This window comes from Schistocerca americana, chromosome 7 (genome assembly GCF_021461395.2).
Source record: "Schistocerca americana isolate TAMUIC-IGC-003095 chromosome 7, iqSchAmer2.1, whole genome shotgun sequence".
In the NCBI taxonomy this organism is placed as follows: Eukaryota; Metazoa; Arthropoda; class Insecta; order Orthoptera; family Acrididae; genus Schistocerca; species Schistocerca americana.
The window spans coordinates 193,674,989-193,700,591 of NC_060125.1; the positions used below are offsets into that span (position 1 = coordinate 193,674,989).

At 44.0% G+C, this 25,603-nt stretch overlaps 1 protein-coding gene across 1 annotated transcript in view; it reads left to right on the forward strand.

Annotated features, from left to right (window-relative positions):
- Window positions 1-25,603, forward strand: part of LOC124622228 (bumetanide-sensitive sodium-(potassium)-chloride cotransporter-like) — a 229,986-nt gene that overhangs the window by 176,513 nt on the left and 27,870 nt on the right. The window contains exon 17 of the mRNA XM_047147881.1: window positions 16,557-16,714. Coding sequence (XP_047003837.1) covers window positions 16,557-16,714 — 158 coding nt within the window. The remainder of the gene's footprint in view (window positions 1-16,556; window positions 16,715-25,603) is intronic.

The following is a 25,603-nucleotide window of genomic DNA, read 5'->3' on the forward strand; positions in this document are numbered from 1 at the left end:
TAACTTGTAAACATGCATAATGTAGTTTAAAAATGTAATTTACCATATGATGACCATTGCAGAATAGTTTTAAATAATCTTATCATCCAGTAAAATCTCACTACTGGTCAAATTTTACAAAGACAGTCACCTCAATAGTAATGCAAATAGTATTTTTGAACCTCACAGAAAGTCAAATAGCTTTCAGAGAGAAGTGTTTCTATAGGAACCTTACATCTTGTAGCTACAATTGTTACAGAACAGAAAAGTCAAATTTGTTAAATCTACACAACCTAGCTACAAAGGCCTAATACTTGTATACTGCAGTTCTTTGCAGGTGTGGAGTTTCACATTACCTGTCTTGTGCTACATATACAAAATACAGTGCCTGTGTGCCCCCCCCCCCCCCCCAGGGGGCTCACAGTTCTTTTGTGAGTATGTGCTTGGCGAGCACAGGGCCCCGAGCTGTTGCAGGCTTCCTTCTTTCCAGGGCTGCATTTCCTTGCCCTTCCCCTCCTTTCCTCTTCTTGCTCCTTCCCCTTCACCCTCTCCTCTCTCTCTCTCTTGTTGTCCTTGTTTATATTGGCCCCACTATCCTCCTGGTTATGTTGTTTTTGCAATTTGGTTTTGTTGCGTACTCACCTCATCCTTTTGGCTTTACCTGGGCCCCCTCTGGGGTTTGACCTCCATTAATAAATTTCTATTCCATAGTGTGAGCCACTTGGGGAAGAGCACCTTACCTAGTGTCGCCGACATGTGTCGTCCTGTTTCATTCCACCTATTCTTTCACGTCGATGTCTGATGCTAGGGTGCATAGCCAGCACAGTAACCACCCTGTGTGGTGGAGTCGCTATGTACCCTTTTGGTTGAGCCCCCTGAACGCATAGGGATCACACTTCTGACCTGAACTGTGACCTCCTCATGTAAGCCTAGGAGTGGTTGCTTGACGTCCTGGAGCATCGGAACTCCCGGCAATGGCCGCTGTGCCAGATGGCTGGGTGGCACCCATGGGGAAAACCCCTGATCAGAGTGGGTGGTATCAGGGCGGATGCTATGCAAATGAAGTGCATACGGGTCCAGAACTCTGGCCGTTCTTCTGCGGCCGTCTCTCCGTGTGGAACTGATTCTTTTAGTGCTGCTTCTCCTGCCCCTTCAGCCTTCCCTTCCATGGCTACCCCCTGGGAAGAGGGCCAGGCCCGTCGGCTAGAGGTGAAACCTTTCCCCCGCTATCTGGTTTGCATCAGGACTGATGGGGATACTTTCACCAATACCAAAACCTTTATTTTTTGTGGAACACATTGAAGACAAGTTTGGCGAAGTGGACTCCCTGAGCAAGATGAGGTCGGGTTCGTTGTTGATCAAAATTGCTTCAGCTGGCCAGTCTGCGGCCCTTCGTGCCTGTAACCATCTTTGCACAATCCCTGTGTCCATTACCCTCCACCAGTCTCTAAATATGGTTCAAGGGACCTCATCCTTCAAACTGATGAGGAACTATGGGACAATCTCGGACGGCGGGGTGTTCACTTTGTTCGGCATGTTCAGAAGGGTCCTAAGGACAACCGCATTGATACTGGTGCGTTTATCCTGGCCTTTGAAGGGGATACCCTCCCTGAGAAAGTAAAGATTATGGTTTATCGATGTGACATGAAGCCGTACATCCCATCTCCTATGAGATGTTTTAAGTGCTTGCGTTTTGGACACATCTTCCCGCTGCTCGTAGGCCCCCTCTCTGTGGTGACTGTGGATGTCCACTCCATGAGGGGAGTTCCTGTGTTCCCCCTCCTGTTTGTGTTAATTGCCATGGCAATCATTCCCCACGTTCACCAGATTGCTCAGTATATAAGAAGAAAAAGAAGATACAGGAGTATAAGTCCCTCGATCGTTTAACCTACACTGAGGCTCATAAGAAGTGTATGCGTCTTCACCCTGTGTCCATGACGTCTAGTTATGTAGTTACATCTTCACCCCTTCCTCCCCCTTCCTAACCCCAGTCCCAAACCCCTCTCCTCGCCCCCTCTCCTATGGCTCCCACACCCTCTCCTCCAGGCGCCGCTCCCCCTCCCCAGCCGGAGAAGTGTCCCACTTCTTCGACGTCTGCCGGTCAAGGGCGCTCCTCCTAGGATACCCCTTCCCAGCACCTCTCAGGCCGAAGGTCTACTGCCATGCGATGACTACGAGAACCATGGCCTTTGGGCCCCCAGGTCGCCCGATCTCTTCTATTCCCCATCTTGCTGCAGCTGGCTCCTTTATGCCACAAGGCCCTCCTCGATCTCAAACAGAAAAGAAGAAGAAACATAAGTCCTGGGACGAGGAGCCTCTGGTGTCACCAGAGGTCCCATTCCCGCTTCGCAACCCGATTCTGACTTGTTCATGTATGTCGCCCCCTCCTTCTCAGTGACGGGTGGTGACCTGGCAGCATGACTGGCTTTAGTCTGTTCAACCCCCATTTGAATCATCATTCTGTGGTTATCCAATGGAATTGTAATGGATATTACAGTTACCTTCCAGAGTTGAAATCCCTTATTTCATCTTACTCTGCAGCTTGTATGGTGAATTTTGCACAGAGCATAACTTAATCATAGCTAACACTTGGGTCAAGAATCATGAAAGAAGGTTGTATACATGGAAGAACCCTGGGGATACTAAAAGGTATCAGATAGATTATACAATGGTAAGACAGAGATTTAGGAACCAGGTTTTAAATTGCAAGACATTTCCAGGGGCAGATGTGGACTCTGACCACAATCTATTGGTTATGAACTGTAGATTAAAACTGAAGAAACTGCAAAAAGGTGGGAATTTAAGGAGATGGGACCTGGATAAACTGACTAAACCAGGGGTTGTACAGAGTTTCAGGGAGAGCATAAGGGAACAATTGACAGGAATGGGGGAGAGAAATACAGTAGAGGAAGAATGGGTAGCTCTGAGGGATGAAGTAGTGAAGGTAGCAGAGGATCAAGTAGGTAAAAAGATGAGGGCTAGTAGAAATCCTTGGGTAACAGAAGAAATATTGAATTTAATTGATGAAAGGAGAAAATATAAAAACCCAGTAAATGATGCAGGCAAAAAGGAATACAAACGTCTCAAAAATGAGATCGACAGGAAGTGCAAAATGGCTAAGCAGGGATGGCTAGAAGACAAATGTAAGGATGTAGAGGCCTACCTCACTACGGGTAAGATAGATACTGCCTACAGGAAAATTAAAGAGACCATTGGAGCTAAGAGCCACTTGTATGAATATCAAGAGCTCAGATGGAAACCCAGTACTAAGCAAAGAAGGGAAAGCAGAAAGGTGGAATCAGTATATAGAGGGTCTGTACAAGGGCAATGTACTTGAGGACAATATTACAGAAATGGAAGAGGATGTCGATGAAGATGAAATGGGAGATATGATACTGCGTGAAGAGTTTGACAGAGCACTGAAAGACCTGAGTCGAAACAAGGCCCCGGTAGTAGACAACATTCCATTGGAACTACTGACGGTCTTGGGAGAGCCAGTCCTGACAAAACTCTACCATCTGGTGAGCAAGATGTATGAGACAGGCGAAATACCCTCAGACTTCAAGAAGAATATGATAATTCCAATCCCAAAGAAAGCAGCTGTTGACAGATGTGAAAATTACCGAACTATCAGTTTAATAAGTCACAGCTGCAAAATACTTACGCAAATTCTTTACAGACGAATGGAAAAATTGGTAGAAGCTGACCTCAGCGAAGATCAGTTTGGATTCTGCAGAAATGTTGGAACATGTGAGGCAATACTGACCCTACGACTTATCTTAGAAAATAGATTAATGAAAGGCAAACCTACATTTCTAGCATTTGTAGACTTGGAGAAAGCTTTTGACAATGATGACTGGAATACTCTCTTTCAAATTCTAAAGGTGGCAGGGGTAAAATACAGGGAGCGAAAGGCTATTTACAATTTGTATAGAAAGCAGATGGCAGTTACAAGAGTCGAGGGGCATGAAAGGGAAGCAGCGGTTGGGAAGGGAGTGAGATAGGGTTGTAGCCTGTCGCCGATGTTGTTCAATCTGTATATTGAGCAAACAGTAAAGGAAACAAAAGAAAAATTCAGAGTAGGTATTAAAGTCCATGGAGAAGAAATAAAAAGTTTGAGGTTCGTCGATGACATTGTCATTTTTTCACAGACAGCAGAGGACTTGGAAGAGCAGTTGAACGGAATGGACAGTGTATTGAAAGGAGGATATAAGATGAACATCCACAAAAGCAAAACAAGGATAATGGAATGTAGTCGAATTAAGTCGGGTGATGCTGAGGGAATTAGATTAGGAAATGAGACACTCAAAGTAGTAAAAGAGTTTTGCCATTTGGGGAGCAATATAACTGATGATGGTCAAAGTAGAGAGGATATAAAATGTAGACTGGCAATGGCAAGAAAAGTGTTTCTGAAGAAGAGAAATTTGTTAACATCGAGTATAGGTTTTTGAAAGTATTTGTTTGGAGTGTATCCATGTGTGGAAGTGAAACATGGACGATAAATAGTTTGGACAAGAAGAGAATAGAAGTTTTCTAAATGTGGTGCTACAGAAGAATGCTGAAGATTAGATGGGTAGATCACATAACTAATGAGGAGGTATTAAATAGAATTGGGGAGAAGAGGAGTTTGTGGCACAACTTGACAAGAAGAAGGGACCGGTTGGAGGGCTTGTTCTGAGGCATCAAGGGATCACAAATTTAGTATTGGAGGGCAGCGTGGAGGGTAAAAATCGTAGAGGGAGACCAAGAGATGAATACACTAAGCAGATTCAGAAGGATGTAGGTTGCAGTAAGTACTGGGAGATGAAGAAGCTTGCACAGGATAGAGTAGCATGGAGAGCTGCATCAAACCAGTCTCAGGACTGAAGACAACAACAACAACAACAACAACAACAACAACAAGAGGCACCCATCCATTGCCAACCTTATTACCTTTGAATGCCTTTGCGCTAAAGCCCGTTACTTAATCAAACAGAGGAAATTGATGTGTTGGGAATGCTTTGTTTCTTCCCTCGGATCTACTGTCCCTATGTCACGGACATGGGCTACACTTCGCTCTCTCCAAGGTTGCCATGGGCAGTCCACCCTCCCAGGCCTTCACCTCCCGGATGGCCTTTGCATGGACCCGTAGATTCTCACGGAACATCTTGCAACCCATTTTGCAACAGCATCAGCATCAGCCTCCTATCTGGCTGCTTTCCTTTGCCCGAAACTTGCGGGCCGAAGCTTCCGCCTTATGTTTTACCCCTTGTCAGTCAGAATCTTACAACGAACCTTTTACTGAATGGGAACTTCTTTCTGCACTTTCTTCTTCTCATGATGTGGCCCCTGTATTCATAACCAACAGCTTCAACATCTCAGTGCTCCACAACGGCAATATCTTCTCCAGGTGTTTAACCATATTTGGCTCCAGGGTGACTTCCCTTCTCAGTGGAGGGATAGCATTGTGGTTCCTGTCCTTAAGCCTGGTAAGAATCCCCTGTTTGTCGAAAGCTATCGACCAATTAGTCTGACAAAGGTTGTTTGCAAGTTACTTGAATGGATGGTAGCCTGTCGGCTCAATTGGGTCCTCAAATCTCTGGATCTATTGTCCCCTTACCAGTGTGGTTTCCGATAGGGACAGTCTCTGATCGATCATTTACTTTGCTTGGAATCCGCAGTTCAGCAGGCTTTTTCCAGTGCCGCCATTTGGTTGCAGTATTTTTCGACCTTCGCAAGGCCTATGACACGGCTTGGCACCATCACATGTTACTTACACTTCATCAGTGGGGTCTTCGGGGCCCACTCTCGATTTTTATCTGCCAGTTCCTGTTCCACTGGTCATTCAGGGTTCGGATTGGTACTGTTTTTAGCTCTCCGCGGACCCAGGAGAATGGCATCCCACAGGGTTCTGTATTGAGTGTACTTCTTTTCCTCATTGCTATCGATGGACTTGTGGCCTCCATCAGTCCTTTGGTTGCCCCTGCACTGTATGTGGATGATTCTTGCATTTGGGTTAGTTCCTCTTCAATGGCCTCTGCAGAGCGGCAGCTCCAGGGAGCTATACGGTGTGCCTTTGCATGGACCCTCTCACACGGGTTTCAATTCTCTCCTTTAAAATCGCGGGTGGTCCACTTCTGTCGCTGTACTACGATCCACCCCGATCCGGAGCTCTGTCTTGATGCACAGCAATTACCTGTGGTCCCACAGTTTCGTTTCCTGGGTCTTCTTTTTGACAACAAGCTCACCTGGCTGCCTCATATCAGACTTATGAAGGTAGGATGTTTCTGTAAACTCAATATCCTTCACTTCCTTCCCCACACCTCTTGGGATGCAGACTGCTCCATCCTTCTCCGCCTTTATCAGGCTTTAGTGCTGCCTCGCTAATCCATTTGGTCACCAGTGCCTTCCCTACTAGCCCTGTTGATAGTCTCCTGGTTGAAGCTGGGATCCAGCCCCCCCCCCCCTCCCCCCCTTTCTGTTTGGCGGTCCCAGCTACTGGTTTCTTATGCAATCACTGTCTGTTCCTCTCCCAGTCATCCTTCCTAGTCTATCCTGTTCCCATACTATGGATGTCACTCACCTGATTCCCACCCTCAGGCGCGTTCACCAGTTTGGCTCCACCTTGTGTCTCTTCGCTGTGATTTTCAGCTTCCTTCTTTGTCCTGTCTCCCACACTCCCTCCCTAAACCCCCGCCCCCCATGGTCTTGGTTATGTCCTTGGCCCCAAATTCAGACGGATCTCCGCCGAGGTACAAAAGATGCCATTCCCCCGATGGTGTTCCATTGTTTCTTCTGCCAAATTTTATGGGAGTTTCAGGATGCTGTTGTTTTTTTACACAAATGGCTCTAAATCTGCTGATTGTGTGGGATATGCCTTCACGTCCTCTGTTGGCACGGAAAATCATCTCCTGCCATCTACATGTGTGGTGTTTACTGCGGAATTGATGGCAATTTCCCAGGCCCCTTTCTTTATTAAACAGTCCCAACACAACCACATTTTGATATGTAGGGGCTCAATGAGTAGCCTTCTGGCTATTGACCAGTGTTTTTCCAGCCATCCCTTGGTCTCGGCCATCCATGATCATCTCGCTGATCTTCACCGTGCTGCTTGTTCAGTTGACTTCCTTTGGGTCCCTGGCCATATGGGTATTCCAGGTAATGAGCTTACTTATCGTTTGGCTGGGGGAGCAGTCACTTACCCCCGTTCTCTGTAACCCCTCCTGCAGCGGATTTACGGCTTCACATCAAATTCCACTTCGCACAATCATGGGCCAACTCTTGGGAGGCTACCTCCTTGTCTAATAAACTTCATGCGATTAAGGTGACACCAGTCCCATTATGTTCTTCCTTGTGCCTCTCCCGAAAGGTCTCAACCACCCTGTGTCATCTCTACGTCGGCCATACCAGGCTGATCCATGGTTTTGTTTTGCGTGATGAGCCACCTCCGCTTTGTGGTTGTGGAGCCTTCCAGTCAGTAGCCCACATTTTGGTGGAATGCCCCCTTCTTTTGGCTCTGTGTACTAACTACAGACTTCCCCGCACTTTACCTTTAATGTTGGCTGACAATTCCTGGATGGTCGAACTGGTTCTCAGTTTCCTCCGTGAAAGTGGTTTGTATTTTTGAGGTTTGTATTTTTGAGGTTTGTATTTTTGAGGTTTGTATTTTTGAGGTTTGTATTTTTGAGGTTTGTATTTTTGAGGTTTGTATTTTTGAGGTTTGTATTTTTGAGGTTTGTATTTTTGAGGTTTGTATTTTTGAGGTTTGTATTTTTGAGGTTTGTATTTTTGAGGTTTGTATTTTTGAGGTTTGTATTTTTGAGGTTTGTATTTTTGAGGTTTGTATTTTTGAGGTTTGTATTTTTGAGGTTTGTATTTTTGAGGTTTGTATTTTTGAGGTTTGTATTTTTGAGGTTTGTATTTTTGAGGTTTGTATTTTTGAGGTTTGTATTTTTGAGGTTTGTATTTTTGAGGTTTGTATTTTTGAGGTTTGTATTTTTGAGGTTTGTATTTTTGAGGTTTGTATTTTTGAGGTTTGTAATCTCACTCTGGTGTTGGGGCAGGGCATTGAGGGTTGGGGCGTCTCCCACTGTAAGCTGTGTTTGGGGATTCCCGACTCCCCTCTCTGGCCAAAATGCTCTTTTCTTTCCTTTTACTCTGTTTTTATCACTTTTTAGAATTAGATAGTCTCCTTTTCCCATATGCACTTCTACATTCTAGCAGTTGAGCGCTTTTAAATAGCACATGGTCTTGCCTCTACTGCTTCAGAGATGGGATGTTTCCTGCCTCTAGCATAGCCTTGGGGTTGCTCTCTTGCTGACTTCCCTCATTTATTTTTTACCACTGACGACATGACTGCACTTTTATGTTTTTAGCCTTTTCCATTTTATCGTTCTGACTTTTCTGAGATGTCAAACTGTCTGAATGGACCACATTTGAAACAAGGGACTGATGACCTTGCTGTTTGATCCCTTCAACCCCAACCAACCAACCAACCAACAGTCTCTGTGGGTAAGTTTTTGATAAGCTGAGGTAGTCTACACCTTGAAATATAGTCCTGCATCTGTGTCTGAGCAGACATACATTATCTGGCCAAAAGTATCTGCATAAACCTATGCAGTATGGAATTGACCACTAGATCTCAAGAAAGGCAGACTGCCAATAGAAAGGGAGGCGAGGAGTATTATGTTGTCAGAGAAGCAGTAACAGCTGAACTATTGTGTCATGAGAGCTCAGCAACTTTCACCATGGACTGACTACTCATTGGAGGTCACCTGCATGTCAAATACATCAGGGACATTTCAGCTTTTCTAAAGCTATCAGTCTACTACTGGTGACGTGACTGAGAAGTGGAAATATGAAGGAACAATCACAGTTAAACCAGCACCTAGCAGACTCACGTACTGGAGGACAGGGACAGTCTAGTATTATGGAAGATTGTAAAGTCACATGAAATCAGCGGAAGGAATCACTCATGGGTTCCAAAGTGCTACCAGCAGTTCAGCTAGCACAGTTGGTGTGTCTCTGGAGTCAAAAAGAATGGGGTACAATGATTGAACGGCTCCTCATAAGCCACACATTCCTGTAGTCAGTGCTAAACAACACTTGAGGTGGTGTACTGAACAGTACATGACTGCAAATAAGTGATTTGGAGTGACGAATCATGCTATACCCTGTAGCAATTCAACAAAATAGTTTGGCATTGACGAATGCCTGGACAAAGTATTTGCAATCCTATACATCGCAAACAATGAAGTACAGAGTAGTAGTAGTAGTAGTAGTAGTAGTAGTTGTTGTTGTTGTTGTTGTTGTTGTTGTTGTGGCGGCAGCAGTGGTATTAGGGTATGGAGGGGGTATTTCTCATGGTTAGGAAGTGGTCCCCTTGCTGTGTTTAAGATAGCACTAAATGTGGAAGGATATGAATACATCTAACACAATAGTGAACTGCGTACAATAGAGGAACAGCAGAGAGACGATTCTATCAGCATGAGAATGCACTTTGTCATAAATCACCATCTGTGAGTCATTGGTTTGGGGACAGCAACATTCTTGAAACTGGCTGACATGACCAGAGTCCCAACCTGAACAATGGAACACCTTCAGAATGAGTTAGAATGTTGACTTTGCTCCAGACCGTAGCATCCAGAATGGGCTGCCATTTCTTCAGACATTCAGACACCTGTCCACAACAGAGTTGAATCTGTCATAAAGCCAAAGGGTGGACACATCCTATATTAATGTCCATTAATAGGTTTCCAAATACTTTTTATTGCATACCACTGCCCTTTTCATGTGACATGGAGGCTAAATATTATCAGGTTAAGCATTCAACCACACCCGCATGATAACACCGATTAACAGTTAAATTGGGATGAAACTTGCCATATGAAATTTAATTAAACTGCTGGATGTGATAGTTAGAAATGACCGACCAGGAAGAATAACAGGTCTTCTACCATATAAATAAGAATCTCTTAAGATTCATGTTGCTGCACTTAGAGAAAGCAGGTTGTCTTATGATAGGAGGACCAGTGAATGCAACAGGATAATACTCTTTCAAAAAGGGAAAGACAAAGAGATCATTCCATATGCGGTGTCAGTTTTGCAGTTAAGACAAGCTTGATAAATGAGCTTCCTCTTGCAATTACAAACAGATCATTGCAATTCACATATCTCTCTGGAAACAACTAGACTGTAGTCTGAATAGCAGCAGATGAAGACAGTGCAAAAAAATGTGAAAGTGGCACGACTAGGATTTCAACACAACCACATAAAGTAGATGGGAATAATGACATCTGCGTTCTGTACATGAAGACCATGAATCCAGTTTGTCATTCAGAAATAACATTTGAATGATGGCTGTTTGTGTCATGACAGAAAGAGAAATCAAAACTACAGTTCTTCATCTGTGATACTGCTGCTTCCGGTGGTTTGGATCCCATGATTGTCATGTACATAGGGAATAGGAGGATTCAGGATGGCAGTACTCATCTCTATGCCAACCCTCCCTCCCCCCCCCCCCCCCCCCGGAAATATTTTCCCTCGGTTGTGCGGGATCGTACATGTCACACTCCTTGAGTCAGGAAATGGGCTTCTTTGGAGAAAAACAACTATCCACATGAACAGTGCGATGGCACCTGAAACACCACAAACTGGTAGCACAGTCATCCTTGATGTAGCAGCAGCAGGAGGAGGATCTCTTACAGTGGTGCATGAGAAGACAACATATGGATGGTGTCTTCAAATGAGCTTGTAAGATAAATATAAATTAAAGTAAAAAAGAGTAATGCAGCCAAATTAAATCAGGTGATGCTTGGTGAATTAATTAGGACATGAGACACTGAAATTAGAAGATACACAGGGTGGACAAAAATACAGGAACACCACAAACACAATCCATTAGACGTAGTCTACCATGATGGCATTCGGATATTGGCTGGAGCCTTTTGGATCAGACCAGTTAAGTGTATTTGTGCAGAGGCTGATAGACTACTCTGGATTACGTGTCATCTCATTCTGGCTCAACAGGCCCTGAAAATCTTGGCATTGCCTTAGTTATTATCATTTAGTGCAGTGGTCACACACCCGTTTTGAGCAGCTATTCAGAAATCAACCCCATGTGAACAAGCCATTTGGGATAAATACTACAGACTGTGTCAAGGATCTACATGGCCAGGGACAGAGCAAACAGCGGCTCTGGCATCTTCGGAGGCTCAAAGTGATTTTATGCTTGATGCAGACAAGAAAGCTATAGTGCATTTAAAATTAGTTACAACTTTTGACAGTTTAGAATGCAGCAACTGGTGGGCGGCATAGTTGCCAGCTTGTGCTGAATGTGGAACCCTTCAAGGTCATTGTGCGTGAATGGCAAGCTGGCCTATCTGCAATCTTTCTCAAAGGATTTTAAGGAAACTATTCACGAATAAACTCTGATTCTCGCTTCCAGACTCATTCATGAGCTTCGTAATGAACTGCCTATCATTTCATTAATGGTCATAGTTAATGTGATATTTTAATGTTAGGGAAACTAATGTGCAAAATTCTTAGTTTGTAGTAAAAATATGGGTAGCCATGAACTTGCCTTAAGTGTGTGTTGGATCATACGTAGCTGCGTCTGAAATTTAGATAACATATTTAATTATTCTTTAAACTTAGCATGATATTGTTATCTGTCTCCAGTGTCAAGAAAATGGAATCTATGTATAGGGCTCTGTCATGAACACACGCGTCAGTGAAAAAACCAGAATAAAATATTAATAAATCCCTCAGATCTCATAAATGGTCGGAGATACTGAAACAAGCTTCTGGCAAATGATACCACACAAAGATAAGAGTATAGGAGTACAGGAAAATGATATAGGTGACACACCAGCCAAAGAAGCATGTTGGGATGGCGTTGTGTGTTGATACACCATCTCCTTGCATGTTATCATCTCATTGTCTGACAGACGAATCATGCATAAGGGGGGAAACTGAATAGTTGGTGGTGGAAAACAAACTGCAGTCTCTTTGACCAACCACACAGTCCTGGCTGACTTCGTGCCAACCTCACCATGGCAGAAAATGCTGTTCAGCAAACTGTGCACAGGACTTTGTTCTTTAACGCACAGTTTACTCATCCAGCAAGAGGATCCATAATTCTGTGAAGTTTGTGGTGTGTGGTTTTGATTCCACGTATTTTCACTACATGTCTTATATACTGGCTCAGGGCAGTCCTTGGTTTGGCTGTATGTCTGCCTGCCAGCCATCCTTGCCAACACTGATACCAGTGTTACATGAGTTCTTAAATTTTGTGAACTGCCGAGCCTCATCTCTTAAGTGCTGGGGAGGGAAGGCATACATTTATGTTTTAATGTACTATAAACTATTATGCATGTGTGAACAGCCCATGCCATCCAACCCCCCCCCCTCCACCCCCCACCCCACACAAGAATGACATGCTGATCTATCATTAGGGCACTGTTGACCATGATGCTAAATGTCCCACATCAAAAATATCATCGCCCATCATCATCAATAATATCAAGATTTGGTGACTGTAGCAGCCAGAAGAGATAGGGCTATCCATCCTTGTGCTCACAAAACTAGTCGTGAATGATGCGAGCTGTGTAAACAGGCCCTATTGTCTTGGAACATAGCATCGCCACTGAGTAGCAAACACTGTACTATGGGATTAGCCTGGGGCTCATGGAATATCACGATATGCTTGTCCAGATCATCATCAAACCCTCCCTTGAAACACCCAACACTTTGGCTACCTTGGATATAAAATCACTTGCCATACAAACACCAACAATCTGCGATGTTTGAATTCATTTAGCTGTGACATAACGAACACACAACAACACAGAATATTGTTCTGACCACGACTGACACTTGCAACGTTCTGAGGACATGGAACAGGTGACATTTATGGTAAAATACAGAAGCACAACCAGCAGACTTAGCTAGCATATGCATTTACATTCAAGCATACATTTCTCTCACTGTTTCCATATTTTTACCCAACCCTTGTAATTTCTACCTGGACAGCAAAATAACTGATAATGTAAGAAGAGGAGGATATAAAATGCAAACTAGTGATAGCACGAGAAATGTTCTGAATAAGGGATATTTGTTAATGCTGATCATAAATTTAAGTGAAACTTCCTGGCAGATTAAAACAGTGTGTAACTACCTAAGGTTGGATAGCTCAGGCTGTAGAGCATTTGGCCAGTTTGGGAAAAGTTCCCAGGTTTGTTTATCAGTCCAGTGCACAGTTCTAATCTACCAAGAAGTTTCAAATTGGCACACAGTCTGTTGCAGAGTGAAAATTCATTCTGTTAAATTTAAGTATTAGGAAGGTTATTCTGGCAGAAAACCGTCCTAAGCAAAGAAGGTAAAGCAGAAAGGTGGAAAGAGTATATAGAGGCTCTACACAAGGGAGAAGCACTTGAGGGCAGTTTTATTGGAATGTAAGAGGATGTAGAGGAAGATAAGGAGGGAGATATGATACTGCGTGAAGAGTTTGACAAAGCACTGAAAGACCTAAGTCGAAACAGGCCCCGGGAGTGGACAACATTCCATTAGAGCTACTGGTAGCCTTGGGAGAGGCAGCCATGATACAGCTCTACCATCTGCTGAGCAAGAGGTATGAGACTGGTGAAATACCCTCAGACTTCAAGAAGAATATAATACTCCCAACCAAAGAAAGCAGGTGTTGGCGGGTGTAAAAATTGTCGAACTATCAGTTTAATAAGTCATGGCGGCAAAACACTGACACGGATTCGATACAGAAGAATGGAAAAATTGGGGAATATCAGTTTGGATTCAAGAGAAAAGGAACATGCAAGGCTATACTGACCCCATGAATTTTCATAGAAAGTAGGTTAAGGAAAGGCAAACCTAAGTCTATAGCATTTGTAGACAAAGAAAGCTTTTGACAGTGTTGACTGGAATACTCTCTTTCAAATTCTAAAGGTGGCAGGGATTAAATACAGGCAAAGGCTATTTACAATTTGCACAAAAACTAGATAGCAGTTATGAGAGTCAGGGGGCATGAAAGGGAAGCAGTGGTTGAGAAAGGAGTGAGACAGGGTTGTAGCATATCCCAGATGTTATTCAGTCTGTTTATTGAGCAAGCAGTAAAGGAAACAAAAGAAAAATTCGGAGTAGGAATTAAAGTCCTGGGGGAAGAAATAAAAACTTTGAGATTTGCTGATGACATTGCAATTTTGTCGGAGACAGCAAAGGACTTGGAAGATTAGTTGAATGGAATGGACAGTGTCTTGAAAGGAGGATATAAGATGAACACCAACAAAGGCAAAATGAGGATAGTTGAATTAAATCAGGTGATGCTGACAGAATTAGATTAGGAAATGAGAAACTTAAAGTTGCAAATGAGTTTTCCTATTTGGGAAGCAAAACAACTGATGATGGTCGAAGTAGGACAGATTTAAAATGTAGACTGGCAATGGCAAGAAAAGCATTTCTAAAGAAGAGAAATTTGTTAACATCAAGTATAGATTTCAGTATCAGGAAGTCGTTACTGAAAGTATTTATATGGAAGTGAAACATGGACAGTAAACACCTTAGACAAGAAGAGAATAGCTTTTGAAATGTGGTGCTACAGAAGAATGCTGAAGATTAGATGGGTAGATCACATAACTTATGAGTAGGTACTGAATAGAACTGGGGAGAAGAGTAATTTGTGGTACAACCAGACAAAAAGAAGGGATCGGTTGATAGGACACATTTTAAGGCATCAAGGGATCACCAATTTAGTACTGGAGGGAAGCGTGTGGGGTAAAAATAGTAGAGGGAGACCAAGAGATGAATGCAGTAAGCAGATTCAGAGGGATGTAGGTTGCAGCCATGAAAAGGCTTGCACAGGATAGAGTAGCATAGAGAAATGCATCAAACCAGTCGTTGAACTGGACTGAAGACCACAACGACGACGACATTTTTGTAGAGCGTAGACTTGTATGGAAGTGAAATGCAGTACCACAGAATAAAACTGAAGATTAAATGTTTAGATTGATTACTGGAGAGGTACTGTATTGAACTTGGAAGAAAAAGCTCTAAAGCACAACTTGACTAAAAGAAAAGATTGGTTGATAGAGCACATCCTGAGGGGATTTGGTAATGATCAGAAATGAGGCAGGTAAAAGCTGAGAGAGAGAGAGAGAGAGAGAGAGAGAGAGAGAGAGAGAGAGAGAGAGAGAGAAAGGGGGGGGGGGGGGGAGGCAGGCTTAAGTATTCCAAGTGGGTTAAAATGGATGTAATTTGCAGTAATTGCACAGAAATGAAGAAACTTCCAGTGTGGCTTCAGCTGGCAGTGAGTCATGTGTGTGAGGGTTGCATATTTGTGTGCATGTGTGTGTGTGTGCGTGCATTCATGTCGTCTATTTTCAACATAGGCCTCGTTGGCTGAAAGCTTATTTATGAAAGTCTTATTGTTGTGCCTATCTGTGACTCAGCATCTCCACTATATGTTGAGTTGCAACTTTCCATTTCATAATATTGTTACATTCCATCCTGGATTTTCCATTGTTTAATACTTTTGCAGGGTAGACTAGCATGGAGAGCTAATCAAACCAACCTCCGGACTCACCACAACAACAACAACAACAACAACAGCAAGGGAAAGTATTGAGGAGGAGGATGAATAAGATAATTTCAATTTTTTTTTTTTTTTTTTTTTTTTTTTTTTTTTTTTTTTTTTTTTTTTTTTTTTGGGTGGGGGGGGGGGGGGGGGGGCGGGGCTGACCACTGCAAGTGTTAAAGAAACAGTCTAAATAAGTCAATTTTAGTGTTGAATCTATTTTCAGTGCACTGGTGTTGCATAATTTATGCTGAACTGATCACTGCAGAGGCTATACTTCTACTTTATGCGTTGGTTGATTTGAAACTATCCTGCAAGGATGAAAGGGCAAGAAAATTGTGGGGGAGGGGATGGAGCTTGAAAATTGGCCTATGCAATCCTGGGTACAAATGAAATTGAAAAGCTCTCTTTCGAGAAAACTGATTTAATAGTACAGTTGTTTGCTGTGGGGTCTACAGAATTACTATTATTCTAGGCTTCAACTGACACTGTTTGCAGCACTGGTGTAAATTGGTTAAATTAGAGCTGGAAATAATGTGCAGACTACATAAATTCTTCCTTAACAAATTATTGTTATTTTTCATTTTTGTCATAATAAAACCATACCTGTTTCTGAGGTTCAAAATTGATAAAAGTATATAATTAAAATTTTGAGAAATGTTTATATAGATCAATAAGTTTGTGTAGATCAATAAAGTTTAGAATAACTTTTGTGGCAGATGTTGAGAAGTTTAAGATATTGCTATGATACTCACAAACAAGTCCTTTCCTATACAAATGTTTCACAGGCAAGTTGGCGTGATAGGTTTTTAGTTTACAAAGGAAGAGGTGGAAACATTAAAAGACACTTTGATTCAGACTATTTGTATGTGCTTCAGAATAGTGTTATGTGCTAGTGAAGAATTGTGAATGTTCAGTTACTGTGCTGCAGAACAGTCATTTGCTAATTACGTGTTTTATATGATGAACAAAAAATTTCAACTTCTAAAATACATTACGTTTGTTATATTTACAGTATGGCAAGCTTGCTGGCAAAATTTCGAATTGATTACTCGGATGTGAAAGTAATAACAGATATAACAAGAAAACCGCAGGAATCAACATATGCTTTCTTCAATGAGCTCATTAGTGGCTTTAAATTGGCTGAGAATAATCATAATACTGGAGATGGTGGTAAGTAATGTGTAAATACTTTGTAGTGGGTTGATGAAGTAAAATAAGGAAAGCACTCGTGTAGGATAAAAGTACAGGCAAAAGATTAACATGTCTCTACAGCATGTTTGTTTCTGTACAATTTTTCCCAAAGGCTTTTGTGTTGAATATATCTGACTAACAAGGGAAGCAAATTGAGACTTATGAAACATAAATGGAAATGGCAGCTTTAATGTCTGTTAAGGATCATTGATTTCTGTAACAAATATTGTGCTTCAAAAATAAATGTTCCATAGATTCAAACAATCCTTCCCACCCCTCCCACAGTGGTATTCCACCATCCACTGAACCTACGGAACATACTCACCCATCCTTACATAACCCCTGCTCCTAACCCCCTTACCTCGCCCTGTAATAGACGTAGATGCAAGACCTGTCCCATACATCCTCCCACCACCACCTATTCCAGTCTGGTCACAAAAATCACCTATCCCATCAAAGCCAGGGCTACCTGTGAAATCAGTCATGTGATCCACAAGCTGAGCTACAACCACTGTGCTGCATTCTATGTGGGCATGATAACCAACAAGCTGTCTGTTCTCATGAATGGCCACCGACAAACTGGATGCGCTGCCAAACATAACATCCTGTATTTCAATGACTGCTTCACAGCCTGTGCCATATCGGTCCTCACCAACACCAGCTCTGAATTGCGCAGGTGGGAATTTCCCTGCAATACATCCTACATTCCCGTAACCTTCCTGGCCTCAACCTTCATTAGTCACTGTCCTCACCCAATCAGCCCCTTCCCTGTTTCCATTCCACCACTACACAGCCATCATTCCTCCATCACACCCAGTCTTTTTACAATCTCCTTTTCTGCTACGCCCCCTCCCCTCTCCTCTTCTCTGCCATCCAGCTAACCTGTAGCACTTCACAGTCTGCCACCCCTACTGTACCATCCCTCCCCCTCCCCACACCAGCCTCCTCCTTACCCCCACACAGTCGCCACTCCCATCATGCACTGCTCCCCCGGGGACTCACCATTCTTTGCCAGGTTTATGCTTGCCTACCACAGGGCCCCAGCATTTGCAGCATCTTTTCCCTCCCATGCTGCATGTCTGTCCTCTAGCTACTCTTTTTCCCCTTCCTTGTGGAACATATCTGGGGTGTTATTGTGAATGTTCTGCATTGTCTGTCGCTGATGTAAGAACAGTCTCACCACTGTTTTTCACTCCCTTTTCCTTTCTGCATTTCCTTTCTTCCCTCGTTCCTCCGCTTCAGCATTTGAGGTTCCTTTTTCATTTTTTTTCGTCTTTTCCCTATACACTCCTGAAGGCCAGCCCATGTGTCTGACACATAACAGGTGACAGAGTAACGTGTAATTCCCAGGCCCGAGTCGACAGTTAGGATTTGCATGTAGCCCCTGGTACAGGCCAGGCCCAGAGAGTGGTGATTGCCTGAGCTGCAACCGTCTAAAATTTCTGATTGGTCCTTCTGTCGGATGTCAGAGAGATGTGACCTGAGGTGTGAACAATCATCTAAGGTAGGTGTGCCCCCAGTTGGAAAGAGTGTGCCATCGAAAACACTGGCAATCATGAGCCAATCATCTTCACAATCACCGTCTATGAAATGTAAATGTAATGAGGCTAATGATTCAAAGTCTGTTCCCGATGCACCAGGGTTCCTCATCATCTCATGTACTGAAGACGTTCAGTCCTTCACCATGGTAAATTCATTTATTATTCAGGAAGGTGTTGTTGCAAATGCCAGCCCTGTGAAATCCTGCTCTCATTTATGGAATGGCACTTTTCTCTTGGAGAGTACTTCTGAATCTCAAGCACAACTGCTTGCCGCCTCACTTCTCCACTGCTACCCTGTTCGTGTCAAGGCCCATGGAACTTTGAATTCTTCCCGTGGTGTTATTTACACTAGGTTGCTCAACAGTTTAACTGAGGCCGAAATCCTGTCTTACCTCTCTGATGGGGGCGTCACTGCCGTCCATCAGGTGATGAACTTGTAGATTCCTCCTTAGTGCCCACCCGCTCTCTTTTTCTCACCTTTGATAGAGTGATGCTTCTGTCCAAGATCAAAGCAGGCTATGAAATTATCACAGTCCGGCTTTACATTCCGAACCCAATGTGCTGCTACCAGTGTCATTTCAACCCACTAGAATGTCTTGTTGACACCCAGCCCAATGTGTAACCTGTGGTAGGGATGCGCACGAGGGCAATTGTCCGCCTCCTTCTCCCTGCTGTATCAACTACAATGGTGGCCATGCCGCCTCCTCTCAGTAGTGTCCCATGTATCTTGATGAGTGGGCTGTACAAGAGATGCAGGTGAAGGAAAAAGTGCTTTACTCAGTCACTTGCAAGTTATTGGCTAGTCTCAAACCCTGTGCTCTCCCGTCTGGTACCTATAGTTCTGTTTTTGTTATCCCTCGCTCCATGAAGGACATGACCACGCAGACATGCGACCTCTTCTCTGAGCAGCTCTGAGGTTGTGAAATCACCTAGTGTCAAGGTAGCTTCACCATCCCTGCGTCCAGCTGTGCTCCAAGCCATCAGACTCTCGACTCAAGAGGCGAAGCCACCGGCTACACAAGACCCTCTTAAACGGTGTAGCCACATGATACCTTAGCCCGTCCGGCCTCTGTATCACCAGTGTGCACCACCAATCATTTTTCAGTGTTTGACTTCACAGACTGTCAGCACAAGCAAGCCAATGCTTCTGTGGACCCTATGGAGCAGGATCCTACTGCTTCTGTGCCTTGTAGCAGTGAATCTTCACAGGCTGTCACTTGGTAACTGCCGAGGTGACACCCCTACATCTCTTCCTCATCATGACTCTCCTCCAATGGAACATTTGTGGCCTTTGGTGCCAGAAAGAGGATTTATGGGTGCTTTTAGTATCGCAGTGTCCCCTTGTACTCTGCCTTCAGGAAATTAAATTGCACCTTCATGACCACTTTGAGCTTTCGCATTTCTTCCCGGTTTGTTTTGACCTTCCCCCTGAGGTTGGCATTCGACATCAAGGGGTTATGCTGCTCATATGGGATGACATTCAAGTCAACCCATTTTCCTGATTACCCATCTTCAAGCTGCTGCAGTTCATCTTTTCCTTCCCCACCTGACTTTCCCTCTGTACCATTTATATCCCTCCATCATTCGATGTCACCATTGCAGACTTCCTTCATCTTATTGGGCAGCTACCTCCCCACTCCTCCCCCCCCCCCCCACCCCCACCCCCCACCCCCCACCCCACCCCCACCGCCCATTTCTGCTACTCGGTGACTTTAATGTGCATCATCTCCTTTGGGGTTCTCCCAGAACCTATCAGAGATGCGCCTCTTCTGACTTAATAATGGAGCGCCCACTTTCCTTTCTGGCTCCTTGCACACCTATTCTGCACTACCCAGTTGCCCATCATCTTCAGTGATCCATTCTTTCTGATGCCTACTCGAGTGACCATTTCCCCTGTGCTATCTGTTTGCTGACTCCTACCTCACCTGCGTGCACCCAAACAGAAGCTCACTAAGGCTGACTGGTGGCTTTACTCCTCTCTGGTGACCTTCGAGGAACAAGATTTCCTCAGTTGTGATGACCAGATGGAATATCTCACAAATGTTATTCTTATTGCTGCAGAACATTCCATTCCTTGCACTTCTTATGTGTCACTCCATGTCCCAGTCCCTTGGTGGACTGAGGCCTGCCATGACACAATCCGCTCACGGAGGCGTGTACTCTGCGTTTCATTATAAATAGATGCACGCAAAGTGTTGTCGCGTTCTTTGGTATACAAAAAAGCTTGCTGGATTACATTCACTAGTTCTTTTAACAGTTCCAGCCCTTCCTCTGTTGTGTGGGCCAACTTCTGATGGCTCTCTGGGATCACAATCAATTCGCCAATTTCCAGCCTGACAGTAGCAGATGGTGTTATGTTCCCAATTGCTATTCCAACACCCTGGGCTGCCATTTTGCAGATGTTTTGACGTCTTCCCACTAGTACCATGCCTTCTTCCATCAGAAACAAGCTAACGAGCCTCGGGCAATACCCTTCTCTTCTCAGAATATTCAGTGCTACAGTGCCACCTTTACTACGAAGGAGCTACATCATGCTCTCAGTTCATCCTGATCCTCTGCCCCAGGGCCAGAAGCCGTCAACATTCAGATGTTGGAGCACCTTCCTCTTGCGGTCAAGCACTTTCTGCTTAACACGTACAACCGCATCTGGGCAGAGGGCACATTTCCTGGATGCTTGCATGAAGACACCGTCATACCCATACCTAAGCCTGGTAAGGACAAAACCCTTCCTTCTAGCTACTGCCCCATCTCTCACCAGTTGTGTCTGGAAGGTGATGGAATGTATGATTCATGCCTGGCTGATATGGTGGCTCAAGTCTCCCAATTCACTAATGAATAAATGCACAGTGTGGGTTTAGAGTGCGGCGTTTTGCCATTGACCATCTCGTTATTTTGTCCACCCATGTCATGATTGGTTTTCTGCACAAATCCCAGAATATGGCAATGTTTTTTGATTTGGAGAAGGCCTAAGACACCTGCTGAAGAACTGGTATCCTCCATACACTTTACATGTGGGACTTCCATGGCCGCCTGCCCTGTTTCCTTCAGGAATTTCTAAAAGACCGAGTTTTCATGGTGTGTGTGAGTTCTGCCTTGTCAGACACCTTTATCCAGGAAAATGGTGTGCCTCAGGGTTCTGTCCTGAGTGTCATCCTCGTTGCTGTAACCATTAACCCTATAACGGCCTGTCTCTCGCCACGCATCTCTGGCTCCCTTTTTGTTGGCGATTTTGCCATCTATTGCAGTTCTCCGTGGACCTGTCTCACTGAGCTGCATCTTCAGCGATGTCTTGATAGTCTTTACTCCTGGAGCATCAACTATGGCTTTTGTTTTTCCACTGACAAAACCATTTGTATGAATTTCTGGCATCGAAAATGGTTTCTCCTGCCATCTTTACAAATCTTGGGCCTGTTGCCCTTCTGTTCATTCAAACTATGAAATTCCTGGGGCTCATGCTCGATAGGAAACACTATTGGTCCTCCCTTGTGTCTTACCTGTCAGCCCACTACGCAGTTCCTCAGTGTCCTACGTGTCCTCAATGGTACTTTCTGGAGTGTTGATAGAAACACCCTCTTCTGTTTGTACCGGTCCCTTGTACATTTGAAACTTGACTATGGGTGCTTTGTTCATGCGTCTGCACATCCATCCCTCTTACGCTGTCTCAACATTCTACACCTAGCCCAGTTGAGTGTCTGTATGCTGAAGCTGCTGCCTCCTTCTTCGATGATTCATTCATCGCCAGTATGGGGCACGTCCCTCTTCTGTTACCTCCTGGAGTCTGCTTTTGCTATGGTGGCTTAACTTCACACTACATGCAACTTTCCCAGTGGGTGTGAACCCTTCACCATCTTGGCTTCGTGAAGTGGCCCATGTTAACCTTGGCCTTCTTTCGCTTCCTAAAGACACTACTCCAATCTCGATCTAAAGCCTTCAGTTTCATGATCTTCTCATGGAACTTCACAATACTACCTTTGTTTATGCTGATGGCTCTTGGACTGACAATGGGATTGGGTGTGCCTTCATCATTTGTGCCTGTGCCTTTTGATATTGGCTTCTGGCACACTGCTCAGTGTTTACAGTAGAGCTCTTCGGCCTGTATCAGGCCACGGAGTACATCAAACGACTCCAGTTTTTCAATTGTGTCCTCTGCTCAGACTCGCTTAGCTTCCTTCAAAATCTGTGTGTGCTGTACACCGCCCATCTCTTAGTGCAATGGGTCCAGGAAAACTGCCACTTACTCATTCTTGGTGGAGCCACTGTGATGTTTAAGTGGGTTCCTGGTCATGTCGGTCTGCCATGAAACAAGGCTGTTGACATTGCTGCCAAGGCTACCATTCCTGCACCTCAGCCTGCTAGTTCCTGTATTCCCTCTGATGATTTCCATGTTGCCATCTGTCAGTAGGTGATGTCCATTTGGCATTGCTAAAGGTCGTCTTCACGGGAATAAGCTCTGGTTTATTAAGCCTCTCCCAGCGGCTTGAACAACCTCCTCTTGGCCCTCCCACCAGGAGGTAATTTTAACTAGGCTGTGTATTGGGCATTGCATTTCTAGCCATCATTTGGTAAGTGGCGCTACCCCACCACTTTGTACACATTGCACCCAAGTTTTAACTGTCGCCTGCTTCCTGACGGAATGTCCAGTATTTAACTCTTTACTTTCCTGCTTGGATTTGCCATCTGAGTTATCGGCCGTTTCAGCAAATGACGCACGGGCTGTTGACCACGTTTTACTTTTTATCCGTCAAAGCAATATGGCAAAGGTCATTTAATTTTTAGTTTCGGACCTCCGTTTCTGTACAGTGTCTTTTTTAGCCCTTTCTTCAAGTTCCTGTTTTTAGCTGTCTTCTCTTATCTCAATAGGGACTGACATATAGTTGTTTTTTAACTAGTCTCTGTCTGTGTGTTCTATAGTTTTGACTTGGGCACATATGTTCCCAGTTGTTCTTTGCGCCCTAAAGCAAAACAAAACCAAATCGTGCACTGGTGCTGCTGCTTGCAGTGTGGTTTCAGTTGTCTGAGCTGCAGTTGTGCGTGGGGGGCGTGCATGGGGGCGTGCACGCGTGTCGGCTGTTGTTGACGAAGGCCTTAACGGCCAAAACCTTTATTTGTGACAGTCTTTTTGTGATGCCTATCTGCGATTCAGTATCTCTGCTATATAGTGTTATTTAGAATAACAATCAGAAAATTTTCATAGCAACATGTAAAGGTAATTAACAGATAAATTTGTGTGTGTTCATGAAAAACCATTTTACCTCAGTTGGCTTACAGTGATGTATTTGAGTTGTCATTCTGCATTTGCCTTGAACTTAGTAAACATCCACTGCCAAAAATAACTAATGGTAGTAACAGTTACCTTATCTTGTATGTACTACAAAGATGGGCCACCATGAATATTCGTAGAATGAGTGAAAATACTGAAGTGCAGTGTTTGCTAAGTTACAGCGAACAGTGTACAAATTTTCTGAAGTAAGCAAATAATTTTTAATTACTTGGGTACAGTTAAGCTGTTCATCACTGTGACTATTGTGTTCATCCATGACAGCTGTGGATACAATCTGGATATCTGGGTGAACAAAAATAGCACCTACATATCCATGTGGTCTTCCTACTAGTCGAGGTCTAAAACTTGGCCAAGGATTTTAGCTTAACTAGGCTACAGCATTGATGCACGCTAGAAATGAATTCTGGACAGACAGTAATGCATGCTGAAGTTCATCTGGCCTTATTGCAGCATTGGTCAATGATGGCTTTGGGAGTCACTGTGTTTCCTTGCAGAACTTTCCCCATATATAAGAAGTAGAGAGATGTTAAGTCTGGTGAGCATGCAGGCCATTTTGTATTTGCCGAATGACTAAACCTATGTGTAGAAACCCACTGGTTACTGCAACTTCCCGCCACAGTAGACGTAAGTTGGGTTACTGTGGCAAGAGTATAGCATGCTGACAATCAAACTGGTGCACCCGCAACTACCTGAGGTGGCTACCATCACCTGGTCTCCCGTGCATGTGAAGAACTACTTGACGACACCTGGTGGGGATAGCGTATGTAAAATCCTTCAGCCTGTTAATGATTTAGAGATGTTTAAATACCTAAACTGTATTCTTGTTGTCACTCTGAGCCATTAAATTTTAGGTTTTTTACAACCGTGTTTTTTTCTTGTGTTCCTACTTGGAACACAAGTGGCGATGAGTGAGGCTCGAATTTCCGTGGATTTTAGATTCTGTGGTTTTTCTGCCTTTTGGTTCTTTCATGGAGGGTTTAATTATGTCACTTCTGCAAAGTAGCAGGTGCATATGGCGCTGTTGGAACAGTTGTTGGCTACGTTGACCCGTGCTCAGCTGCTGATTTTTCACCCTCCAATACCCCTCATCCATCCCAACCTCCAAATGGTGGATCAGCAGAAGATTGAAATGCTTATGAGAAGTGGCTTCTTCACCAACATTTCATGGCATTGAGTGGTTGACAAGGTGGTCTGTAAAGCCCTTTTCTTATTGTGGATACACCCTCATATGTATCACTTGATGTGCCACATAACTCCTCTGCAAGAACTAGCATCGCTTTCTTTCGACAATATGTGTAGTTTGCTGTCCTATCATTGCAAGCGTATGCATGTGGTTCCTGCATGTGTTGAATTTCACCAATGTCACAAACAGCCACAGCAATTGTATTGAGCTTTGGCAGCCAAGCTTCATGGCCTCAGTTGTCAGCTTGTGTCAGTTCACGAAGGCTAAATCCCAGGAGTCTTAGGCAGACACCATAGTCGGATGCAATCATGTTTCATGCAGCCTAGGTGAGTGGCCTGCCCCAAGTGGTAATGAAAATTTGTTTGGGTTAGATATATTTGTTGTTTTTGCTTTTCCTATTACCATGTGGTGGAACTGGTGTCAAATCAAGGATTGGATTCTTTGTGTTCGGAGTTTTTGATTTGTTTGTCTCGGGAATAGGTTGTGCTAACAATTTCACAGCACACGTCACCCTCAATCTGCCCTCACTCTTTTGGGTGTAAATGGTGCCAGTAGCCTTACACCACAAGGTTAAGATGGAGTTGGGCTGCTTACTATCATTGGGAGTGATTAGACTGATTTCTTTAAGTAAATGGGCTAAGAATTTAGCAATCATGAAGTCACGTGGTCGACTTCAGCTCTGTGGCACTTTCAAGGTCACCATTAATGCATAGTCTGTTACAGACACTTAACCACTCCCACGCCTGGAGGAGTTGCTAAAAAAATTGGGTTGGGGCCAATTCTTTTCAAAAATCGTCTAGGCTAAAGCTGCCTTCAGATTCCATTGGACAAAGCTTGCTTGGGATTAATACGCCTTTCAGCCT